Source organism: Schistocerca piceifrons, chromosome 4 (genome assembly GCF_021461385.2).
Source record: "Schistocerca piceifrons isolate TAMUIC-IGC-003096 chromosome 4, iqSchPice1.1, whole genome shotgun sequence".
NCBI classification, from domain to species: Eukaryota; Metazoa; Arthropoda; class Insecta; order Orthoptera; family Acrididae; genus Schistocerca; species Schistocerca piceifrons.
In genome coordinates, this window is record NC_060141.1 from 631,478,840 (window position 1) to 631,501,140 (window position 22,301).

General features: G+C 43.6%; 1 protein-coding gene across 1 annotated transcript in view; it reads left to right on the top strand.

Moving 5' to 3' along the window:
* The window catches only part of LOC124794909 (trypsin-7-like), a 139,156-nt gene that overhangs the window by 70,246 nt on the left and 46,609 nt on the right, over positions 1 to 22,301 (top strand). Inside the window, exon 2 of the mRNA XM_047258611.1 lies at positions 12,973 to 13,099. Within this exon, the coding sequence (XP_047114567.1) occupies positions 12,973 to 13,099 (127 nt within the window). The remainder of the gene's footprint in view (positions 1 to 12,972; positions 13,100 to 22,301) is intronic.

The following is a 22,301-nucleotide window of genomic DNA, read 5'->3' on the forward strand; positions in this document are numbered from 1 at the left end:
CGTAGCCAGTTATTCGCGACACGGGGTTTCGTGTACATCTTCATGCTGTTGTATTACGCTAATGGATATATCGTACAGATGAACTGGGTATTTTGTAGATGTTCCTCTGTTCAAAACAGTGAATGCATATGTTGACAAAGAAGAACTGAAAAACGGGTGGAGGCACCACACTGTCACCTTAAGTACAGGTGGGATAATTTCCTGCATGTAGAATCTGCCGTGATCGTGTAGCGTAGTATGAAACATTGCGAATCTTCTATCTGATTGCGGATTTCAAACTCTTATCATGCGGATCTCAATATTCCCGACGTTTTACTGTGCGTTATCTGCGCATACAATATTCAATAATCACAGATTTTCAATTTCTGGAGAGAGTAGGTATCACTTTTCCAGAGTAAAGATGTATATGATATCGTTTGCTTTTCAGCGCAGATGAATGATTTTTTCGCTTGGTCTGTGGTTGAAAGTATGCAGGAACCGTAATCGGTACCAACACCATATAAGAAATCATCTTATTCACCCTCATAAAATTGTAGTAGAGTTTAACAGATATCCTTTCCATTAAGGGAAGTGGTTTCGATAACAACCCAGCAGGAAATTTGTCGGGTATTGTGTTGAGCTATGACTTGTTTAGATTCTGCATCAGTTTTGGCGAATCTTATTCGCTGATCTCCTAGCATCTCTCGGCTTATCAAAACATCAGTTCCCATTCCACAGAAACATAGGCAGAAATTTTCTACATATTTCCCCTCTCGATGCCTCCAAAGGGACCACCAATTTGCTACAGCTAATGACATTATACTTCCAGTCGTACCACCATTTCTAAAAACTACAACGAGAAACCATTGTGCGAACTTTATACTTTATGATATTGTTCTTATTATTAAATTGAGGTAAATTTTGAGTCAATGTCGTGGTCAGTGACTTCAGATATTACGATGCTTGGCTCTGGCTACCTAAGCCCCGACAATCTGCGTGTTAAGTGCTGTTTACTATCCGCAACCACTTGTAACTTAGCAGGAAACACTGCCGATGCAGGGTTCTCGGCTCTCATATTTCCTTATATTTTTTAAATTATTCGAGTACCAAAATCAATAGAACGTTACCATAAGTAGTGCAGTCTCTAATCCGTGAACGTGTATTTTATGCTTTCCTAGAAAGTCCCTGTTCTATGTTTCAGATTCCAGAGACGCATATAGCCTCACGGAAACACTCTTCAATTTTCTTTTTTTTTTTTTCTTTTGTCTAATTTCTGCTGTACTTAGTGCGAGGGCTCTTTCTCTGCAGTAATCTAGAAACAAACACTTTCAGTACAGTTCATACAGCGTAGCTATAAGTAAAATTACACAACTCGCAATCACACGACCACAGTTGCCCTTTACTCCACACAATACGAAACCACACACAGTTCCATCCCCACATCCGTTCACATGTAGATACGAATAAAAAATCGACTGTCTGGACTACAGAAGAAGGCAGTACAAAGTACGATATGCTACATCGATAGATCACCAGAATAATGAAAGAATAACATAGATCTTCAAACAATGAGAGATTTGCAGAACTGTAGGAGTAATTAGCAAAACAGCAATTATAGTAAGATCAAAAAGTCTCTTACATCATATGTGGAAGGACGTCAATGTTAAAACTGTTACTAATGATTTATCGGAGAACAATGCACAGAAAGTTCGGAAACTACTTGACTAAGGTAGCTGGAAGCGATGCAAGTAGAGCAAGTTAACTAACAGAAAAATAAAACAGAGTATGGACAGAATAAGAAAGCATAAATGAAAAACAAAATTGTCACGTTGCTTAAAGACGTGATGCTCTGAATGGCTATTCTGCAGCGGCCTTTCTCAACAGCTTTCACACGCGTCGCTCTGGGAATTTCCGGGTCTAAGAGCCCTTGCTGACCGCAAGGCTCGTCTGTCTGAATGTGAGACGGAATAAACTCTATTCGGAACAAAAATGAAATAAATGGCACTGAGTGTAACGGAAAATGATCGGCGAGTAACATGGAACAGCTATGCGGGCATTGCTCCTCGGGGCCGCCGACCTTCCATAAAGTTCTACAGCAGATCTGCACGTTCTTACGTAGCTGGTCAGTTACTTGTTTCATGGATCATACTCACGATACTATTACAGCTTAATAGTTCCAAATGTGTCGTTAGTTTGTAAAATCTATTTTGTTTTGTTCTTACCGTTCGCTCGTTTTGTATGTGTTGTTACATGCAAGCTTTTTGCCGGAACCTGGACACCAAATTGGAACTTATCGTAACTCCTCAGGTATAATCAGTGAATACAGGAAAGTCAGTATACTCGTAGGCTAGCATGACCTAATCTGGCGCAAAACCCAGTAGGTCAAATAAATGATGTACCCAAAACATACACTTATCCTACACTTGTGTAGACATTTCTCTTGAATAAGTCACCCATTTTTTCTGAAATAGTAATCTTTATTTGTCTATACATGTACAGCACATCGACCGATTTCCGTACCATTCGTGTAATTCCTTCGATGCTTTTCTTTTCATCAACAGAATTTGACCCATAAAGAAGGCAAATACCAAAGGACTAGTGTGGGTTACTGACGTAAAACACGCATGAGGATGACAGGCGTTTCACAACTATGAAAACCTTAGCGCAATATTTAATGTTTCAGTACGAATTTAGTTTGCGTTAATCAACAGTTGACAACAACATCAGCGCGTACGCCTGTACATTAGTGAGTTGCGACACCATGTAATTAAAACATTGGAAACGAGTTACATGCCAGCCAAAAGTACAGGATGGTTCAGCGCATTTCATTTGTTGCTTCATTGGCTCCGAAAGCATTTCCGGTCATCGTGAAATGACTCATGTCGTTACATTGTGGAGGCAGCTTGTAAATTCGTGAACTGATGTCCGATAACTTCGTGGGGATATACGAAGAAATTGTGTCACGCTGTTTTGTAGGCATAAAATTATAAAATTTTCTTTCTGATTTATTAATTTACGGGATTTTTTTAAGGTGCTCATATTTATTGGTACTTTAACATTAAAAATGAACTATGTAGTTCTTTGGACTAGTTCGTCGAATTAGTTAAGTAAAGAGGACTACCTCAAAAGGAATAGCTCCATAAAAGAACTACTTTACCGATCTCTATATTCATTTCCTTCCCCCCCTCGATAGCAGTGCTATCACCATACGACACTGCACATGCATTCACTACACTCATCCACACGAAATAGTTACACATGACAGTCTATACTAACAAGAGAAGTGCCCCAGCTTGAAGAGCTATAACAGAATAAAAATTAGTTTAAAAATCGCAGAAATGTCTGTTCCACCTCTCTTCGTGGTTATTCGACTGTAAACATGTTTGGGTTTGCGCACAATTGTTGTTTGAAAGTTAATGACTCTAAAGACTGCAGAAGAACAGGTCGAGAAGCAAAAATACCGAGCAACAGATAATTATCACCATGAGATTCGCTGCTGTCGTAAATGAGGTATTATTTGGATAAAACTGATCATTTACTAACACACGCACTACCTACAGATCATTTCACTGACATCGATTTCTTGTAGAATCATGGAACATATTTTGTGTTCAGACATAATGACCTTTCTAGACGCTGAGAAGCTCATATGCAAAAACCAGCATGGTTTTAGGAAACAGCGGCCCTGCGAGACACAGCTGGCCGTCTTTGTGCATGATATACAAAAGGCTCTAGATAACGGCTCTCAGGTTGATGCCATATTCCTCGACTTTCGAAAGGCATTCTACTCATTTCTGCACTGTCGCTTGCTCCGAAAAGTGCGCGCTTACGGTCTAGCCGATGATATATGTGGTTGGATAGAAAGTTTCCTAACAGACCGAGAGCAGTATGTCGTCCTGAATGGGGAGACTTCAACAGAAACAAGCGTAACATCAGGTGTGCCCAGGGCAGCGTAATATGTCCGCTGCTTTTTACGATTTACATAAACGATCTGGTTGATGATATTGATATCGGCATGATGCTGTAGTTTACAGGAAAGTATTATCACACGAAAGTTGTGAGCAAATCAATAAGGATTTGCAGAAAATGAAGGCGTGGTGTAATGGCTGGCAGTTATCTCTCAATGTAAATAAGTGTAACCCACTGCGTATAACAAAGCGACAATCCCCATTAATGTAAGAGTACAAAATAAATGACCAGTCTTTGGAAGCGGTATTATCCATCAGGTATCTGAGTGTGACTATTCAAAATGATCTCAAATGGAACGATCAGATTACACAAGTAACTGGTAATCTGGTTTATTGGTAGAATCCTGAAGCGATGCAGTCTTTCAACAAAGGATGTTGCTTACAATACTTTAGTTCGTCCAGTCTTAAGAGTATTGCTCGTCTGTATGGGACCCGTACCAGTTGGGTCTGATTCAAGAGATTGAGAAGGTCCAAGGAAGAGCGGCAAGATTCGTGACTGGTACATTTAGCCATCGCGAGAGCGTTACAAATCTCATAGAAAGTTTGAAGTGGGACCCACTTGCAGACAGACGACGCGCTAAACGGAAGGGGCTGCTCACTAAATTCCAAAATCCGATCATCGCCGAGGATGTAGGGCATATATAATTACCACCTACTTTCATATCGTGCAATGATCACCATTAAAAGATAAGGGAAATTAGAGCTCGTACTGAGGCGTTCAGACAGTCGTTTTTCCCTCACGCAATCCGGGGGGTGGGGGGTAGATAGTGCCCTCCGCCTAGCGGAGTATATATGTAGTTCTAGATGATCGGTTCAGTTGGACCAGAGGACCCAGTCCATTCCATACAAACACAGCCCACACCATATCAGCTTGTACAGTGCATTTTTGACAACTTGGGTCCATTGCTTCTTGGCGTCTGCGCCACATTCAGACCCTGCCACCAGCTCTTACCAACTGAAATCGAGACTCATCTGACCACACCATGATTTTCCAGTAGTCCTGGTCCAACCAATATCGTACGAGGCCAGGAGAGGCGCTGTCGTGCTATTAGCAAAGGCAGTCGCGTCGGTCGTCTGCCACCATAATTTCGTCTCACAGTCCTAACTGCTACATTCGTCGTACGTCCCACATGATATCTGCGGTTATTTCATGCAGTGTTGCTTGTCTGTTAGTACTGACAGCCCTATGCAAACGCTGCTGGTCTTGGTCGTAAAGTGAAGGCCGTCGGCCACTGCGTCGTCTGTAGTGAGAGCTATTGCCTGATATGTGGTATTCTCGGCACTCTTCAAACTGCGGATCTCGGAAAATTAAATTCCCTAACGATTTCGAAATGGAATGTCCCATGCATCTAACTCCAAATACCACTTCGCGTTCAGAGTCCGGTAATTCCAGCCGTACGGCCATAATCACATTGGTCACCTTTTCACATGAATAACCTAAATACAAATGACAACTCTGCCAAAGCACAGTTCTTTTATACCTTGTGTACGCGATACTACCGCCATCTGTATACACTCCTGGAAATTGAAATAAGAACACCGTGAATTCATTGTCCCAGGAAGGGGAAACTTTATTGACACATTCCTGGGGTCAGATACATCACATGATCACACTGACAGAATCACAGGCACATAGACACAGGCAACAGAGCATGCACAATGTCGGCACTAGTACAGTGTATATCCACCTTTCGCAGCAATGCAGGCTGCTATTCTCCCATGGAGACGACCGTAGAGATGCTGGATGTAGTCCTGTGGAACGGCTTGCCATGCCATTTCCACCTGGCGCCTCAGTTGGACCAGCGTTCGTACTGGACGTGCAGACCGCGTGAGACGACGCTTCATCCAGTCCCAAACATGCTCAATGGGGGACAGATCCGGAGATCTTGCTGGCCAGGGTAGTTGACTTACACCTTCTAGAGCACGTTGGGTGGCACGGGATACATGCGGACGTGCATTGTCCTGTTGGAACAGCAAGTTCCCTTGCCGGTCTAGGAATGGTAGAACGATGGGTTCGATGACGGTTTGGATGTACCGTGCACTATTCAGTGTCCCCTCGACGATCACCAGTGGTGTACGGCCAGTGTAGGAGATCGCTCCCCACACCATGATGCCGGGTGTTGGCCCTGTGTGCCTCGGTCGTATGCAGTCCTGATTGTGGCGCTCACCTGCACGGCGCCAAACACGCATACGACCATCATTGGCACCAAGGCAGAAGCGACTCTCATCGCTGAAGACGACACGTCTCCATTCGTCCCTCCATTCACGCCTGTCGCGACACCACTGGAGGCGGGCTGCACGATGTTGGGGCGTGAGCGGAAGACGGCCTAACGGTGTGCGGGACCGTAGCCCAGCTTCATGGAGACGGTTGCGAATGGTCCTCGCCGATACCCCAGGAGCAACAGTGTCCCTAATTTGCTGGGAAGTGGTGGTGCGGTCCCCTACGGCACTGCGTAGGGTCCTACGGTCTTGGCGTGCATCCGTGCGTCGCTGCGGTCCGGTCCCAGGTCGACGGGCACGTGCACCTTCCGCCGAGTACTGGCGACAACATCGATGTACTGTGGAGACCTCACGCCCCACGTGTTGAGCAATTCGGCGGTACGTCCACCCGGCCTCCCGCATGCCCACTATACGCCCTCGCTCAAAGTCCGTCAACTGCACATACGGTTCACGTCCACGCTGTCGCGGCATGCTACCAGTGTTAAAGACTGCGATGGAGCTCCGTATGCCACGGCAAACTGGCTGACACTGACGGCGACGGTGCACAAATGCTGCGCAGCTAGCGCCATTCGACGGCCAACACCGCGGTTCCTGGTGTGTCCGCTGTGCCGTGCGTGTAATCATTGCTTGTACAGCCCTCTCGCAGTGTCCGGAGCAAGTATGGTGGGTCTGACACACCGGTGTCAATGTGTTCTTTTTTCCATTTCCAGGAGTGTATGTGCATATCGCTATACCATCACTTCCGTCACTTTACTGTATGTCTACAATAATTATTATAATAATAATAACAGTGATGTTTAAAACTCACCAACTGTTTTCAATGGCTACAGAATAATCCTTCGAAAGACACAGCCACCTGAAGAGTAGAAGCTTCTGTAGTTTCCTATGCATTGAACCCCGCGTGCTGCACGACAACAGGGCAAACAGTGAACCAATTTAGAGTAGGTGTCGCCATGATGACGTGCCACCTTGCAGGCCACGCCGAAACTGATGTCCCCACATTGCGCTGTGATCGTTAACGTAAATTCACTTGAGCACGTCGGAACTACCGGCTCCAGTTTCTAACTGGATGTTTTGAAATTACTTTTTTTTGTACAAAAGCACGTTAAATCTCTGGTAGTTTTATTTCATGCATCATTTCAAAAATAATTATGGCTCTGCATACCATATGAAACGGTTACCTACTGTACCACTGTGCTAGATAATTCATAAACACAAGGACAAAACGATTCTTTGAGTCACAAAAGTCCCAAACTTTGGTTTGTCATGCCCCCCTTCTGCAGAAAAGAAAACTTCCGTGCCCCCCCAAATAAATACAGAGATTTTTATTAATTATCAAGAAACCAGATGGCAGTTATAAGAGTCGAGGGACATGAAAGGGAAGCAGTGGTTGGGAAGGGAGTAAGACAGGGTTGTAGCCTCTCCCCGATGTTATTCAATCTGTATATTGAGCAAGCAGTGAAGGAAACAAAAGAAAAATTAGGAGTAGGTATTATAATTCATGGAGAAGAAATAAAAACTTTGAGGTTCGCCGATGACATTGTAATTCTGTCAGAGACAGCAAAGGACTTGGAAGAGCAGTTGAATGGAATGGACAGTGTCTTGAAAGGAGGATATAAGATGAACATCAACAAAAGCAAAACAAGGATAATGGAATGTAGTCTAATTAAGTCGGGTGATGCTGAGGGAATTAGATTAGGAAATGAGGCACTTAAAGCAGTAAAGGAGTTTTGCTATTTGGGGAGCAAAATAACTGATGATGGTCGAAGTAGAGGGGATATAAAATGTAGACTGGCAATAGCAAGGAAAGCGTTTCTGAAGAAGAGAAATTTGTTAACATCCAGTATTGATTTAAGTGTCAGGAAGTCATTTCTGAAAGTATTCGTATGGAGTGTAGCCATGTATGGAAGTGAAACATGGACGATAAATAGTTTGAACAAGAAGAGAATAGAAGCTTTCGAAATGTGGTGCTACAGAACAATGCTGAAGATTAGATGGGTAGATCACATAACTAATGAGGAAGTATTGAATAGGATTGGGGAGAAGAGAAGTTTGTGGCACAATTTGACCAGAAGAAGGGATCGGTTGGTAGGACATGTTCTGAGGCATCAAGGCATCACCAATTTAGTATTGGAGGGCAGCGTGGAGGGTAAAAATCGTAGAGGGAGACCAAGAGATGAATACACTAAGCAGATTCAGAAGGATGTAGGTTGCAGTAGGTACTGGGAGATGAAAAAGCTTGCACAGGATAGAGTAGCATGGAGAGCTGCATCAAACCAGTCTCAGGACTGAAGACCACAACAACAACAACAACATCAAGAAACTATTGAAAAATTTGTGATGGTGACGTCATGTAACATGGTGGGCTGTTAATGTATCGAGTCGCAGTTATTACGTCATCAGTCTAGTCTAGTGATTATAAGCCATTCCTAAAGTAAAGAAAGTCCTTGGTAAACAAGGAAAAATATTTGCGACCTTTGCAGATTAGTGGATGCGGGCCATTATTTTAAGTTGAGTGTAGCTTATTACTTTCACTCATTACCATAAATAGTCACTCAGTCACGGTGTTAACGAACATCACTGATTTGTACGGCTATAGCGGTCCCCATTGTCATTGCGCATAGGTTGGCATTTATGTGAACGGCGACAGTTACCGAACGGCGACAAACGTCCAGTTCTCAGAACCAGACAAAACATAAAAAATACGTTTTACGAAATAATTTTGCAGACTACACAGAAATTTAAAAAATATGAATAAAACAACTTCCTTACCTTGATTACATTCCCCTGCTGCACACCATTTCTTCACCAGTATACGATTTTAGGACTACTCTTCGTTTGCCATATCTAGGATGAACTTTTGCTGTGTCTTCATCCAAAAGAAATACTATTATTAGTTGAAATAACACGCCACACGTAACATCATAATCCATAAGGATCGCACGCAGTGTTTATACTTAAATCAGATTCACTATGTTTATTTTATATTGTTTCTTCGAAATAGTTTTTTTATAATTTTACAGTATTACCTACATGTAAGGACAGTTAGGAGAAAAATAACAAGTTCTCTTATAATGTGACGTATTTATTATAAAAGTATTATTTCCACACACATATGGCAAGAAACAAACAAATAAATCAATGTGAAGGATGAGCTTGGATATTTTTTACAAGATTTTGAATTTTTGGCTAAATAGTAGAAACTGCGCAACGTAAATCATTGGCAATACTGAGTTTGCTTCTAAGCTTATTTTTTATCGGCACTACCGCTGAAAATGCTCTTTCGCACAAATAAGTGCTTGAAAATGGTAAATACAGTTTCAATGCTTGTTCTTCTGTGCTGGGATACACCGTGAGATATTTCACCCAAAATAAAGGCTTATCCATCTTCTCAAAGTCGTACTTCGCAGCAGAATCATTTTTAATTTCTAAAACTTCCTCTTGTAGTCTGTCTGGCAACACATCCACGTCAACGTGAAATGGATCCGTCGCTAACCTATAATTAATTTTATCATGACAACTGTTAGGGAAGTATCGTTCGAATTCATCAATGAGGTGCTGCAAATGGTTCGATATTTTACTCTTAGTATCAGTATCCTTAAAATGGTTGTGAAATCGGGCTTCTTCCATGATTCCAAGCAATCTGGGAAAGCAGGAATAAGTGCAGGCTAAAATTTTACGTTTCCATAGTTGCAACTTATCAGTAAACGCTTTGATGGCATCCCGATGAAAAATTGTGTTTGACTCTCCACCTTGTAATTTCAAATTCAATGTGTTTAAAGATTCGAAAATATCTGACAGATAAGCCAATGCAACATGAACACCGGGCTTTCTAAATTCAATTCAATTTGTTTGTTATTTTCCAAAAACTGCATCACTTCGTCTCGAAGTTCAAATAATCTTCCTAGCATATTTCCTTTTGAGAGCCAGCGTACTTCTGTATGAAATAAAAGTGTTTTATACTCTGCTCCCAAGTCTTCACAAAGAGCCGTAAATAACCTGGAATTTAACGCACTCTTTTTAATACGACTCACGATTTTGATGCACAATTTCAAGACATCATTGAGTTCCTTTGGAAGTGTCTTAGCTGCCAATGCTTGACGGTGTATTACACAGTGGATAGCAGTAAAACTAGGTTTTTTTTTCTCTTACCATCTGCACGAATCCTGAGCGACATCCAAGCATTGATGTGGCGCCGTCTGTGCATACGCTATCAGTTTCAGCCATGATAACTCATTTTTACGAAAGAATTCAGAGACGGCTGCCATTATATGAATTGCTTTTGAAGTTGTCTGTAACTCTGTAGAAAACTGCAACTCTTCTTTAATTGCTTCATTTTCTATATAGGGAACGAAAGCTAGCAGTTGGCAACAAATCGCAACGTCGGTACTCTCGACTAACTGTATTGCGAAAAACTGCGATTGTTTGACGGCCGTAATTAATTGATTTTGTATGTCTTCAGCCATATCATCAATCCGACGTCTCACAGTATTGTCAGAAAGCGGTATTTGTTAAAGCTTTTGTTTACTTTCTGACCCAAGAACAATATCAGCAGCTTTCAACAAACAGGGTTTGACTAGTGTCTCTCCGATAATATGACGTTTCTTGGCCCTTGAAATAAGTAGCGATAACCCATACGAGGCTTCCAGTACCTTTTCTGATGTCTGAGCGAAAGATCCAGCAGTTTCCAACTTCATCAGCTTCAAATTATCACATTTTGCAGCAAAAAATTCCTTCGGCTTCTATTTCAATGCACCATGCTTTGCCCACAAATGGAGTTCCAGACGAGAAGGTCTCATGAAATCATTGCTCAATACCTCATAGCAAACAACACATTGCGGCTGGTCAACGCCATTTTTTTTGTATAGAAGCAAAACCGTATTTGATTTAATCATCATTATATTTACGTTTTTTCACGACACTCATGATGAAGTTAAAAAAAAGAAAACAAGAAGTTAACAGTATAATTTCGCACTAACACTGATTTTACTGAGGCACAACTGTGAAAGATTTCAGAAAAATCCAATACATCAGATGTGTAAACAACTGCAAGCAATCACCTGAAATAAAGGAAAGCTACTGTCACCTATCGGCACCTCAGATGGCTGCCTGTGAGGAGTGGGGCGAAGAACGGGGAAGCCCAGCCGCAGCACAGGTAGTCAGTGCACTGTCTGTCTGCGACCTGGTGGCCGAACAGGGCTCTTGCTGTGAGAAACGGGCTTTTCCCGGATTAGGGCGGTAACAGCCCACAGGCACCCTAAGAATTTGCTACCTGTTCTGCGGTGCTGTTTTGAGCAGTGCAACCTGGGGTTTTATGTGAAAATCGTTTTCGTGCCCCTATCTTTCGTTACTTATAAACGAAACGTTATAACATGAGACAATATCAATGAATTGGTTGTCAAATATCACAGTAATTAAGTAAGGTCATGGATACACCTCACACATCCCTGGAAACTGTGTACAGTGCCAAGCAGTTATCTCTGTACTCGTACCAAAGGAAGCCATTGTCGCATCAAAGAACGTACACTAATTTCAAACGAAATTATGCCGTATTTCAAAAAGTCAGAAGAAAAATAACTGTTTTGTCAGATAAGTAATCCAAATGAAAGAGCTGTAGTACTAACTGTTCGAAAAAAAAAAAAAAATAGCCTCACTAATGGACTTCATTGTCTACCTAGCTGGGTTATGTTTCATTGTTAGCACTCACGACAATGTTTCCAGAATGGCGTGAAGTACTCTGCTCAGAACGAACACTTGTACTAGTTTCGCATTCACGTCGTGCACATTTTTCTGGTGACAAAGGGCATAACCCTGGCGTCCAAATTACGAACCCGCCAGTTCAAAAAAATGGCTCTGAACACTATGGGACTCAACATCTGAGGTCATCAGTCCCCTAGAACTTAGAACTACTTAAACCTAACTAACCTAAGGACATCACACACATCCATGCCCGAGTCAGGATTCGAACCTGCGACCGTAGCGGTCGCGCGGTTCCAGACTGTAGCGCCTAGAACCGCTCGGCCACCCCTGCCGGCCCGCCAGAAGTAAGTTGTTTACAAATCTTATATATTAGAATTAACGCATATCGCCTTCGTAATTTTGAGAGTTTCTGTGTGTGACATTCTAAACGTGACATACTGAACGTGATCTTCAAAAGCTGTATGTTCTAGGATATGTTATTGAGATAGGATTGCGGGAAGTGGGACGCCAAACTATTGCATTTAGCACCATAATCTATCATTAATACCTGCACATTCATTTTTATTAAAATACCGATATTATAAAGAAATATTAGGCTTATACAGCTAACTCCACCCGCGCCTCCCTTGCAACATCATCACCCCCCCCCCCCCCCCGGGAGGCGCACCCACCAGTATGGGAACCTCTGGGTGAAAGTGACATTACAGGGAATGGATCAGCAAATGGCCACAAGGTTTAAGTTCAGAAGCAAGAGGTCATCTTGAGCAGGCACCAAAAGAGGGATTCGCGTCTCGAAAGCGATTGTGTTTTATACCAGTATCCATGCACTGCTGCGCCCTCTTTAATTTCTGTACTACGACATCTGACACTTAGCCCCTGCTTAGGTACGCGTTCTTTGTCAGTTTACATACTGACGTCCATTTCTATACATTTTTCGAAAAAGAATTCCAGTGTCTCATAACGTGGCAAGATATATAACAAAATGCTTTCTTACAACTAATTCGTTCCGGGAAGAATGAGACTCCTACCGTTTATCGCTGATTTTTATCTTTTATCCATGCCCATCTCACAAGCCTACCAGAAACTTTACTCTCCACTGTTTCAGGTTGATGGTTCGGGAACGAATGCAGTGGAGCCATCTACCAACGGTAGCACCAGCGGCAGGACACTCTTCGGCGTCTTTTCGAGGCCAAGCTCGTTGCAGAATGCAGCACCTCCTACATGTTCCTGCAGTAAGTTCACTTTTAATCCACGTCTATCTCTAATGTCGGCACAACGTGAAGTGATTGTAAAGAAACAAGCTGAGAGATATTTATGCATCTTATCATTCCATAAAACATTATACAACAAAAGTCCGGCAAATCAGTCATTCATGGATCACATTCAACACACGGACAGGAAATGTGCAACGAGGTGGCCTAATGGTAAAGATATGGACTCGATTCAGTATGGGCTGTTTCTAGAAGATATTCACTGATTTCATTAAATCACATCATGTATACCGTTAAATAGTAAGTATAGGCTTACATAGTTAATAAGTAATATATGTAACTAAATTTCAAAAACTTTATTGACCCAGGGAAAACTTGCGAACACAATTCTTGTTTCAAAAGAGAGCACGATGATGCAAGTTCTGAGTGCGGTTCAATACAGATCTCGCGGGAGACTTCACCAACAAAGATTATGACGGCAGTAGCAAACGAAACATTCCGGAAACTATGATATCTACAATCGAAGATGAATAATTAACTATTAGAGCAAATGACGGCTGCACGAATATTAATAGTTCTAAAAAAGGATGATATACAAGGTTACTTATGTGTTTATAATCTTTCGTCTTTATTTTTTCTAAACTTATCTGTTCAACGTGAGTTGTTTAATTTATTGCTGCACATTAGGTTCAACGGGGAGCTCAATGGTTATTGGTCTGAAATGAGTTCGGGAAACCATCTACAAATCACACGAGACCAGTCTGTGTTCTAGATGGCAACTGTTTATTCAGATGCGCAATCAAATTGGAACTGACTCACCTCCTCTCTCGAAAGTAAGCATTTAACCCACATTACTCGCTGATATATACACTCCCGGAAATTGAAATAAGAACACCGTGAATTCATTGTCCCAGGAAGGGGAAACTTTATTGACACATTCCTGGGGTCAGATACATCACATGATCACACTGACAGAACCACAGGCACATAGACACAGGCAACAGAGCATGCACAATGTCGGCACTAGTACAGTGTATATCCACCTTTCGCAGCAATGCAGGCTGCTATTCTCCCATGGAGACGATCGTAGAGATGCTGGATGTAGTCCTGTGGAACGGCTTGCCATGCCATTTCCACCTGGCGCCTCAGTTGGACCAGCGTTCGTACTGGACGTGCAGACCGCGTGAGACGACGCTTCATCCAGTCCCAAACATGCTCAATGGGGGACAGATCCGGAGATCTTGCTGGCCAGGGTAGTTGACTTACACCTTCTAGAGCACGTTGGGTGGCACGGGATACATGCGGACGTGCATTGTCCTGTTGGAATAGCAAGTTCCCTTGCCGGTCTAGGAATGGTAGAACGATGGGTTCGATGACGGTTTGGATGTACCGTGCACTATTCAGTGTCCCCTCGACGATCACCAGTGGCGTACGGCCAGTGTAGGAGATCGCTCCCCACACCATGATGCCGGGTGTTGGCCCTGTGTGCCTCGGTCGTATGCAGTCCTGATTGTGGCGCTCACCTGCACGGCGCCAAACACGCATACGACCATCACTGGCACCAAGGCAGAAGCGACTCTCATCGCTGAAGACGACACGTCTCCATTCGTCCCTCCATTCACGCCTGTCGCGACACCACTGGAGGCGGGCTGCACGATGTTGGGGCGTGAGCGGAAGACGGCCTAACGGTGTGCGGGACCGTAGCCCAGCTTCATGGAGACGGTTGCGAATGGTCCTCGCCGATACCCCAGGAGCAACAGTGTCCCTAATTTGCTGGGAAGTGGCGGTGCGGTCCCCTACGGCACTGCGTAGGATCATACGGTCTTGGCGTGCATCCGTGCGTCGCTGCGGTCCGGTCCCAGGTCGACGGGCACGTGCACCTTCCGCCGACCACTGGCGACAACATCGATGTACTGTGGAGACCTCACGCCCCACGTGTTGAGCAATTCGGCGGTACGTCCACCCGGCCTCCCGCATGCCCACTATACGCCCTCGCTCAAAGTCCGTCAACTGCACATACGGTTCACGTCCACGCTGTCGCGGCATGCTACCAGTGTTAAAGACTGCGATGGAGCTCCGTATGCCACGGCAAACTGGCTGACACTGACGGCGGCGGTGCACAAATGCTGCGCAGCTAGCGCCATTCGACGGCCAACACCGCGGTTCCTGGTGTGTCCGCTGTGCCGTGTGTGTGATCATTGCTTGTACAGCCCTCTCGCAGTGTCCGGAGCAAGTATGGTGGGTCTGACACACCGGTGTCAATGTGTTCTTTTTTCCATTTCCAGGAGTGTATATTAAATGTCGCCACTACACGAAAGATAGAGCACATAACTTCAAACAACACTCGCTTGCGCCGTAATCACTACTCTACAGATAGGGAAGACAAATGATCGTCTTCGGTTTATTGGGAGAGTTTTGGGAAAGTATGATAAATCTGTAAAGGACACCGCACATGAGACGCTAGTGCGACCTATTCCAGAGTACTGCTCGAGTGCTTTTGGGAGCTGCAGCAGGTCAGATTAAAGGCAGGTATCGAAGAAATTCAGAGGGGGGCTGCTGGATTTGTAACTGGTAGTTTAGAACACCAGGCAAGTTTTTCGGAGACGCATTTGGAACTCACATGGGAATCCCTCGAAGGAAGGCGACGTTATTTTTGAGGTACATAACTGAGAAAATATTGAGAACCGGCATTTGAAGTTAACTGCAGAACGATTCTACTGCTGCCAACATACATTTTGCCTAAGGAGCAACAAAATAAGATATGGGAAATAAGGGCTCATACGGAGGCATATAGACAGTCGTTTTTTCCTCGCTCTATCTGCGAGTTGAACAGGAAAGGAAACGACTAGTAGCGTACAGCGTATCCTCCGCCACGCACCTTACAGTGGCTTGTGGAGTATGTATGTAGATGTAGACGTAGAATTATATATGAGGCAACGTGTGTAACAGTACCAGAGATGTGTTTTGTTGTCAAAGATATCAGTTCGTGCATATTGTTTTCAGTGAGTTGGGTTCTGATGTCCTCCTCTCTTTCTCGCTCTCCTTAATGGATACTTAACATGTTCAAAAAAGTATGAATTTGTACTGTCACCGAGAACCAAGTGCAAAAACTTCTCTTCATCTAACATCATTCAGTTACCATACCAGTACGGCGGTTTCGAAAAACTGAGTGATTCTTGACCTGTCGCCCTTAGCTCCCCCAACTGTCACCTTTTGCAGCTGCTGCTTCACACGACATTACAATACGCTGCCAGAAAAAAAGGAAAAAAAAAACAGTACACCATTTTAGAGGTTGCCAGTTCACTGAAGACTCATTGTTGCAACAGTGCAGAATGGAGTACATGAAACGCTTACATTTACAGATGGCTCAAAAAAATGGTTCATATGGCTCTGAGCACTATGGGACTTAACTTTTGACATCATCAGTCCCATAGAACTTAGAACTACTTAAACCTAACTAACCTAAGGACAACACACACATCCATGCCCGAGGCAGGATTCAAACCTGCGACCGTAGCGGTCGCGCGGTTCCACACTGCAGCGCCTAGAACCGCTCGGCCACCCCGGCCAGCTTACATTTACAGATCAATAGCATAAGCAGTTCTGAGGTGCCAGATATCGACCCATGCTGAAACCCACATATCAGTACATGGTGTAGCCTCCACAGGCGTCAGTGCAGATGCTGACTTTGGATATCCAGTTGATCGTACAGAAGGCGAACACTGTCCAGGAATATTTTATGCCACATCTTCTCGACCTGTTCACGTAGTTCTGTAAGAGTTGTTGGTTGATGAGTCACATGAGTCACTACTCCTCCCATCACATCACACATATGTGCTCGATTGGAGGCAAGTCCAGAGATTGCGCTCGTCAGGGAAGCTCCTGCACGTTTTGCAGAGCACGTTCGGTTTCACGGGCAGTGTGTGGACGAGCACTATTATATTGGCATCACCTTCCTAGTGCAAAAACAGAAAAATAATTAGTCTAACAACATTCTGCATGTACCGAGTGCTGGTTAGCCTCCCATCTAGAAACAACAAAGGTGAACGAGAATTTTAGCTTATTGTAGCCCAGACTGTACAGCCTAGGGTGAGGCCAGTGTGTCTCGGACGAATGCACCCTATGAGACAGCGCTCACCAGGTCTACATCGTGTATACAAACGACCATCAGTCATACGCAAGCAGAATCTGCTATCATCGCTGAAGACCACGGATCGCCACTCAGTCTTCCAAGTGATCCTCTGACAGCACCAGTCGAGCCGTGCACGTCGATGCTGTGGCGTCTGTGGAAGACAGGCTAAAGTGTGCGTGCCCGTAGTCTCACTGCAACGGTTCGTGTGACGTGTCTGGGTTCATAAGCCCTTTTGTCTGTGCTGTGGTAGCTGTACGATCTGCCACTGCTTTCCTTACAATACGACGATACTGGTGGGCGTCTGCGCTGCGTGGACGTCGCGCTGCATGGACGTCCACAGCCTCTTCTATGGGTGCGAGAATGTTCACGTGACCACTGATATTAGAGTCAATGCACAACTGATGTAGCATGTCCACCTTGTGTGGCAATTCTCCGAAAGAACCATCCCTCCACTTGGAAGGCCACAATTTTCACCCTTGCAAACTCGGTTAGCTGGCTGTAGGAAGCATCAGTGCATCTCTGTGATATGATTGCCTGCTTGCTTTACACGTTTGCATCACTGTGAGCCTTCAGGCCGTGAACATTCCCTATTAAAGGGTAGACACAGATGGCGCTCTGCTAGCTATCCCACTACGCTATCTGTTGGCGGACGACGTTGAAACCATTACCAGAACATCCACTATCCTCCAAGTGGCACATGTCGTCATCGGATCAAAATCGATGTCGTTTTTCCAAGTGTACTAGCTTCTTCCCGGCAGTGCAGATGTTGCGGCAACTGTTGCCCATAATCCACATGTTACCTCCAGTGATGAGTAAGGGTGTTGTCACCTGGCCCGCGCGGTCGCCTGATTAGACGCCACTGGACTCAATTTTAAAGTCTATGGACGAGCCCTGAAGACTCAAGATCACAGTTTCCAAACTTACTTGCATTAGCGACTGCAGAAGTGTTGTGCAGTGCACGGTGAGCATTTTGAACATTTGATGACATAAATGAAATTTTAGGAAATGTTTATGATCACATTCTTTTGTGATTTCTTATTTGTACACGTAACTGATATAATATTACAATGTAAGTGTGTTTCCTGACATTAAACTAAAAGTTATTATTTAACAATACTTATTCCTCAGTTCCTTGTTTCACCAGTTATTCAATTTTTGACAGGCACCTTTCTTTCAAGGTTATGGTAGAAACGAGAGCAGAGTCCGGCACGGAGGTTTTAGACTTTTCAAGACATTCTAAAACATTTATTCTTTTAATAAATTTCGATTTCTATATTTCTCAAATATTACAGATACAGTGAAAAACACATAAAACACAAACAAGAATGCATTGTAATTCATGTGCGAAAAATGACGTCATCCAAGTGGTGGCCGTTCTTGTCCAGCCATTGTTGCACACGAGTATAAAAATTGTCCATACACCTTTCAAGCACAACAAGGAAAATTTCTCGAGTACTGACTTCTGAAAGAGCTTCACGAGTCCGCAGTTTTTCAATGTGAACCCGAGATTTCAGGTAGTCCCACAAGAAAAAATTGTTCAAATGGCTCTGAGCACTATGGGATTTAACTTCTGAGGTCATCAGTCCCCTAGAACTTCGAACTACTTAAACCTAACTAACCTAAGGATATCACACACATTCATGCCCGAGACAGGATTCGAACCTGCGACCGTAGCGGTCGCGCGGTTCCAGACTCTAGCGCCGAGAACCGCTCGGCCACTCCGGCCGGCAGTCCCACAAGAAATAATCGCACGGAGAAAGATCTGTAGATCAAGGAGGCTAGTCCACATCCACATGCAAAGAAAGAAGGCGACCTAAAAATGTTCCTTTTCAATAGCCATGGGTTGTCTTGAGGTATGGGAAGTAACTCCACCCTGTTGAAGCCACACATTATTGAGGACAGCCTTTTATCTTCTCAGTTCTGGCATAAAAAATTCTCGCAACATCGTGAAGTACCGTTGTGAGTAGACAATCGCAGTGCGTAAATTTTCTCGGAAAATGTAGAGTCCAGTGATATAAAATCGGGCTAATCCGCACCGCACATTTACTTGCTCACTATGCAGGGACCTCTCGTGAAGTTCCCGTAGATTATTTTCCGACCAGTACCGGCAACCTTGTTTGTTCACAACACCCGATAAGTGAAAGTAAGCCTCGTCACTCATTAGCAGAAAACCGTCAATTTCCAAGGCTTTCGGCATCCTTTCTGAAAACATATGCCGCCGTACACAGTCATAGTTGTTCAACCACGATTATATTAAAAGGGTAAAAGTGGAGGTCGAAGTGCAAAATCTGGTTAACTGATCTGTCTGAAATGCGCAAAGCGCGAGCATTTTGTACAGCTAAGCGCCGACGACTGTCCTCGACAGCTTGTCGAACTTTATTGATGTTTTATGCTGTTCTAACTATCAGAACACCTCCCCGAGCTGTTCCAGGTGTTACAGTTAATCTCGTTCTGAAATTGTTGAACCACGTTATTATTGTTGGGCGAGGTGGGACAGCATTGTGTCGACCAACGCTGAACAGATTGTAAAATCTTCGATGCGTCTGCACTGCCGAATGAGTGGTTCCACCAAAAGTGTCGTAAACGAAGATATGTTGTTCACTTGACATAAGCTCCATGGCTACTGAAATGAGAACTAATAACGAATGTATATCAACCATACCGAGAGCGTTAGTTCCCCCCATCACTTAACTTATGGCGGACTCTAAAACGTAAAACCTCCCTGCCTGACCTTTTAGTTCCCAGGTAAACGATGGAATGAGCCCATCTTTGTTTGCAATCTGTCTGATTTTGACAAAGAGCAGACACACCTTATATTGGCAAGCTTAACTTTAAATCACCAGCATGATATATTCTTGTTGTTGTTGTGGTCTTCAGTCCTGAGACTGGTTTGATGCAGCTCTCCATGCTAATCTATCCTGTGCAAGCTGCTTCATCTCCCAGTACCTACTGCAACCTACATCCTTCTGAATCTGTTTAGTGTATTCATCTCTCGGCCTCCCTCTACGATTTTTACCCTCCACGCTGCCCTCCAATACTAAATTGGTGATCCCTTGATGCCTCAGAACATGTCCTATCAACCGATCCCTTCTTCTAGTCAAGTTGTGCCACAAACTTCTCTTCTCCCCAATCCTATTCAATACCTCCTCATTAGTTACGTGATCTACCCACCTTATCTTCAGCATTCTTCTGTAGCACCACATTTCGAAAGCTTCTATTCTCTTCTTGTCCAAACTAGTTATCGTCCATGTTTCACTTCCATACATGGCTACACTCCATACAAATACTTTCAGAAACGACTTCCTGACACTTAAATCTATACTCGATGTTAACAAATTTCTCTTCTTCAGAAACGATTTCCTTGCCATTGCCAGTCTACATTTTATATCCTCTCTACTTCGACCATCATCAATTATTTTACTCCCTAAATAGCAAAACTCCTTTACTACTTTAAGTGTCTCATTTCCTAATCTAATTCCCTCAGCATCACCCGATTTAATTTGACTACATTCCATTATCCTCGTTTTGCTTTTGTTGATTTTCATCTTATATCCTCCTTTCAAGACACTGTCCATTCCGTTCAACTGCTCTTCTAAGTCCTTTGCTGTCTCTGACAGAATTACAATGTCATCGGCGAACCTCAAAGTTTTTACTTCTTCTCCATGAATTTTAATACCTACTCCGAATTTTTCTTTTGTTTCCTTTACTGCTTGCTCGATATACAGATTGAATAACATCGGGGAGAGGCTACAACCCTGTCTCACTCCTTTCCCAACCACTGCTTCCCTTTCATGCACCTCGACTCTTATAACTGCCATCTGATTTCTGTACAAATTGTAAATAGCCTTTCGCTCCCTGTATTTTATACCTGCCACCTTCAGAATTTGAAAGAGAGTGTTCCAGTCAACATTGTCAAAAGCTTTTTCTAAGTCTACAAATGCTAGAAACGTAGGTTTGCCTTTCCTTAATCTAGCTTCTAAGATAAGTCGTAAGGTCAGTATTGCCCCACGTGTTCCAACATTTCTACGGAATCCAAACTGATCTTCCCCGAGGTCCGCTTCTACCAGTTTTTCCATTCGTCTGTAAAGAATTCGCGTTAGTATTTTGCAGCTGTGACTTATTAAACTGATAGTTCGGTAATTTTCACATCTGTCAACACCTGCTTTCTTTGGGATTGGAATTATTATATTCTTCTTGAAGTCTGAGGGTATTTCGCCAGTCTCATACATCTTGCTCACCAGATGGTAGAGTTCTGTCACGACTGGCTCTCCCAAGGCCATCAGTAGTTCTAATGGAATGTTGTCTACTCCCGGGGCCTTGTTTCGACTCAGGTCTTTCAGTGCTCTGTCAAACTCTTCACGCAGTATCTTATCTCCCATTTCGTCTTCATCTATATCCTCTTCCATTTCCATAATATTGTCCTCAAGCACATCGCCCTTGTATAAACCCTCTACATACTCCTTCCACCTTTCTGCCTTCCCTTCTTTGCTTAGAACTGGGTTCCCATCTGAGCTCTTGATATTCATACAAGTGGTTCTCTTCTCTCCAAAGGTCTCTTTAATTTTCCTGTAGGCAGTATCTATCTTACCCCTAGTGAGACAAGCCTCTACATCCTTACATTTGTCCTCTAGCCATCCCTGCTTAGCCATTTTGCACTTCCTGTCGATCTCATTTTTGAGACTTTGTATTCCTTTTTGCCTGCTTCATTTACTGCATTTTTATATTTTCTCCTTTCATCAATTAAATTCAATATTTCCTCTGTTACCCAAGGATTTCTATTAGCCCTCGCCTTTTTACCTACTTGATCGTCTGCTGCCTTCACTACTTCATCTCTCAGAGCTACCCATTCTTCTTCTACTGTATTTCTTTCCCCCATTCCTGTCAATTGTTCCCTTATGCCCTCCCTGAAACTCTCTACAACCTCTGGTTCTTTCAGTTTATCCAGGTCCCATCTCCTTAGATTCCCACCTTTTTGCAGTTTCTTCAGTTTCAATCTGCAGTTTATAACCAATAGATTGTGGTCAGAGTCCACATCTGCCCCTAGAAATGTCTTAGAATTTAAAACCTGGTTCCTAAATCTCTGTCTGATAC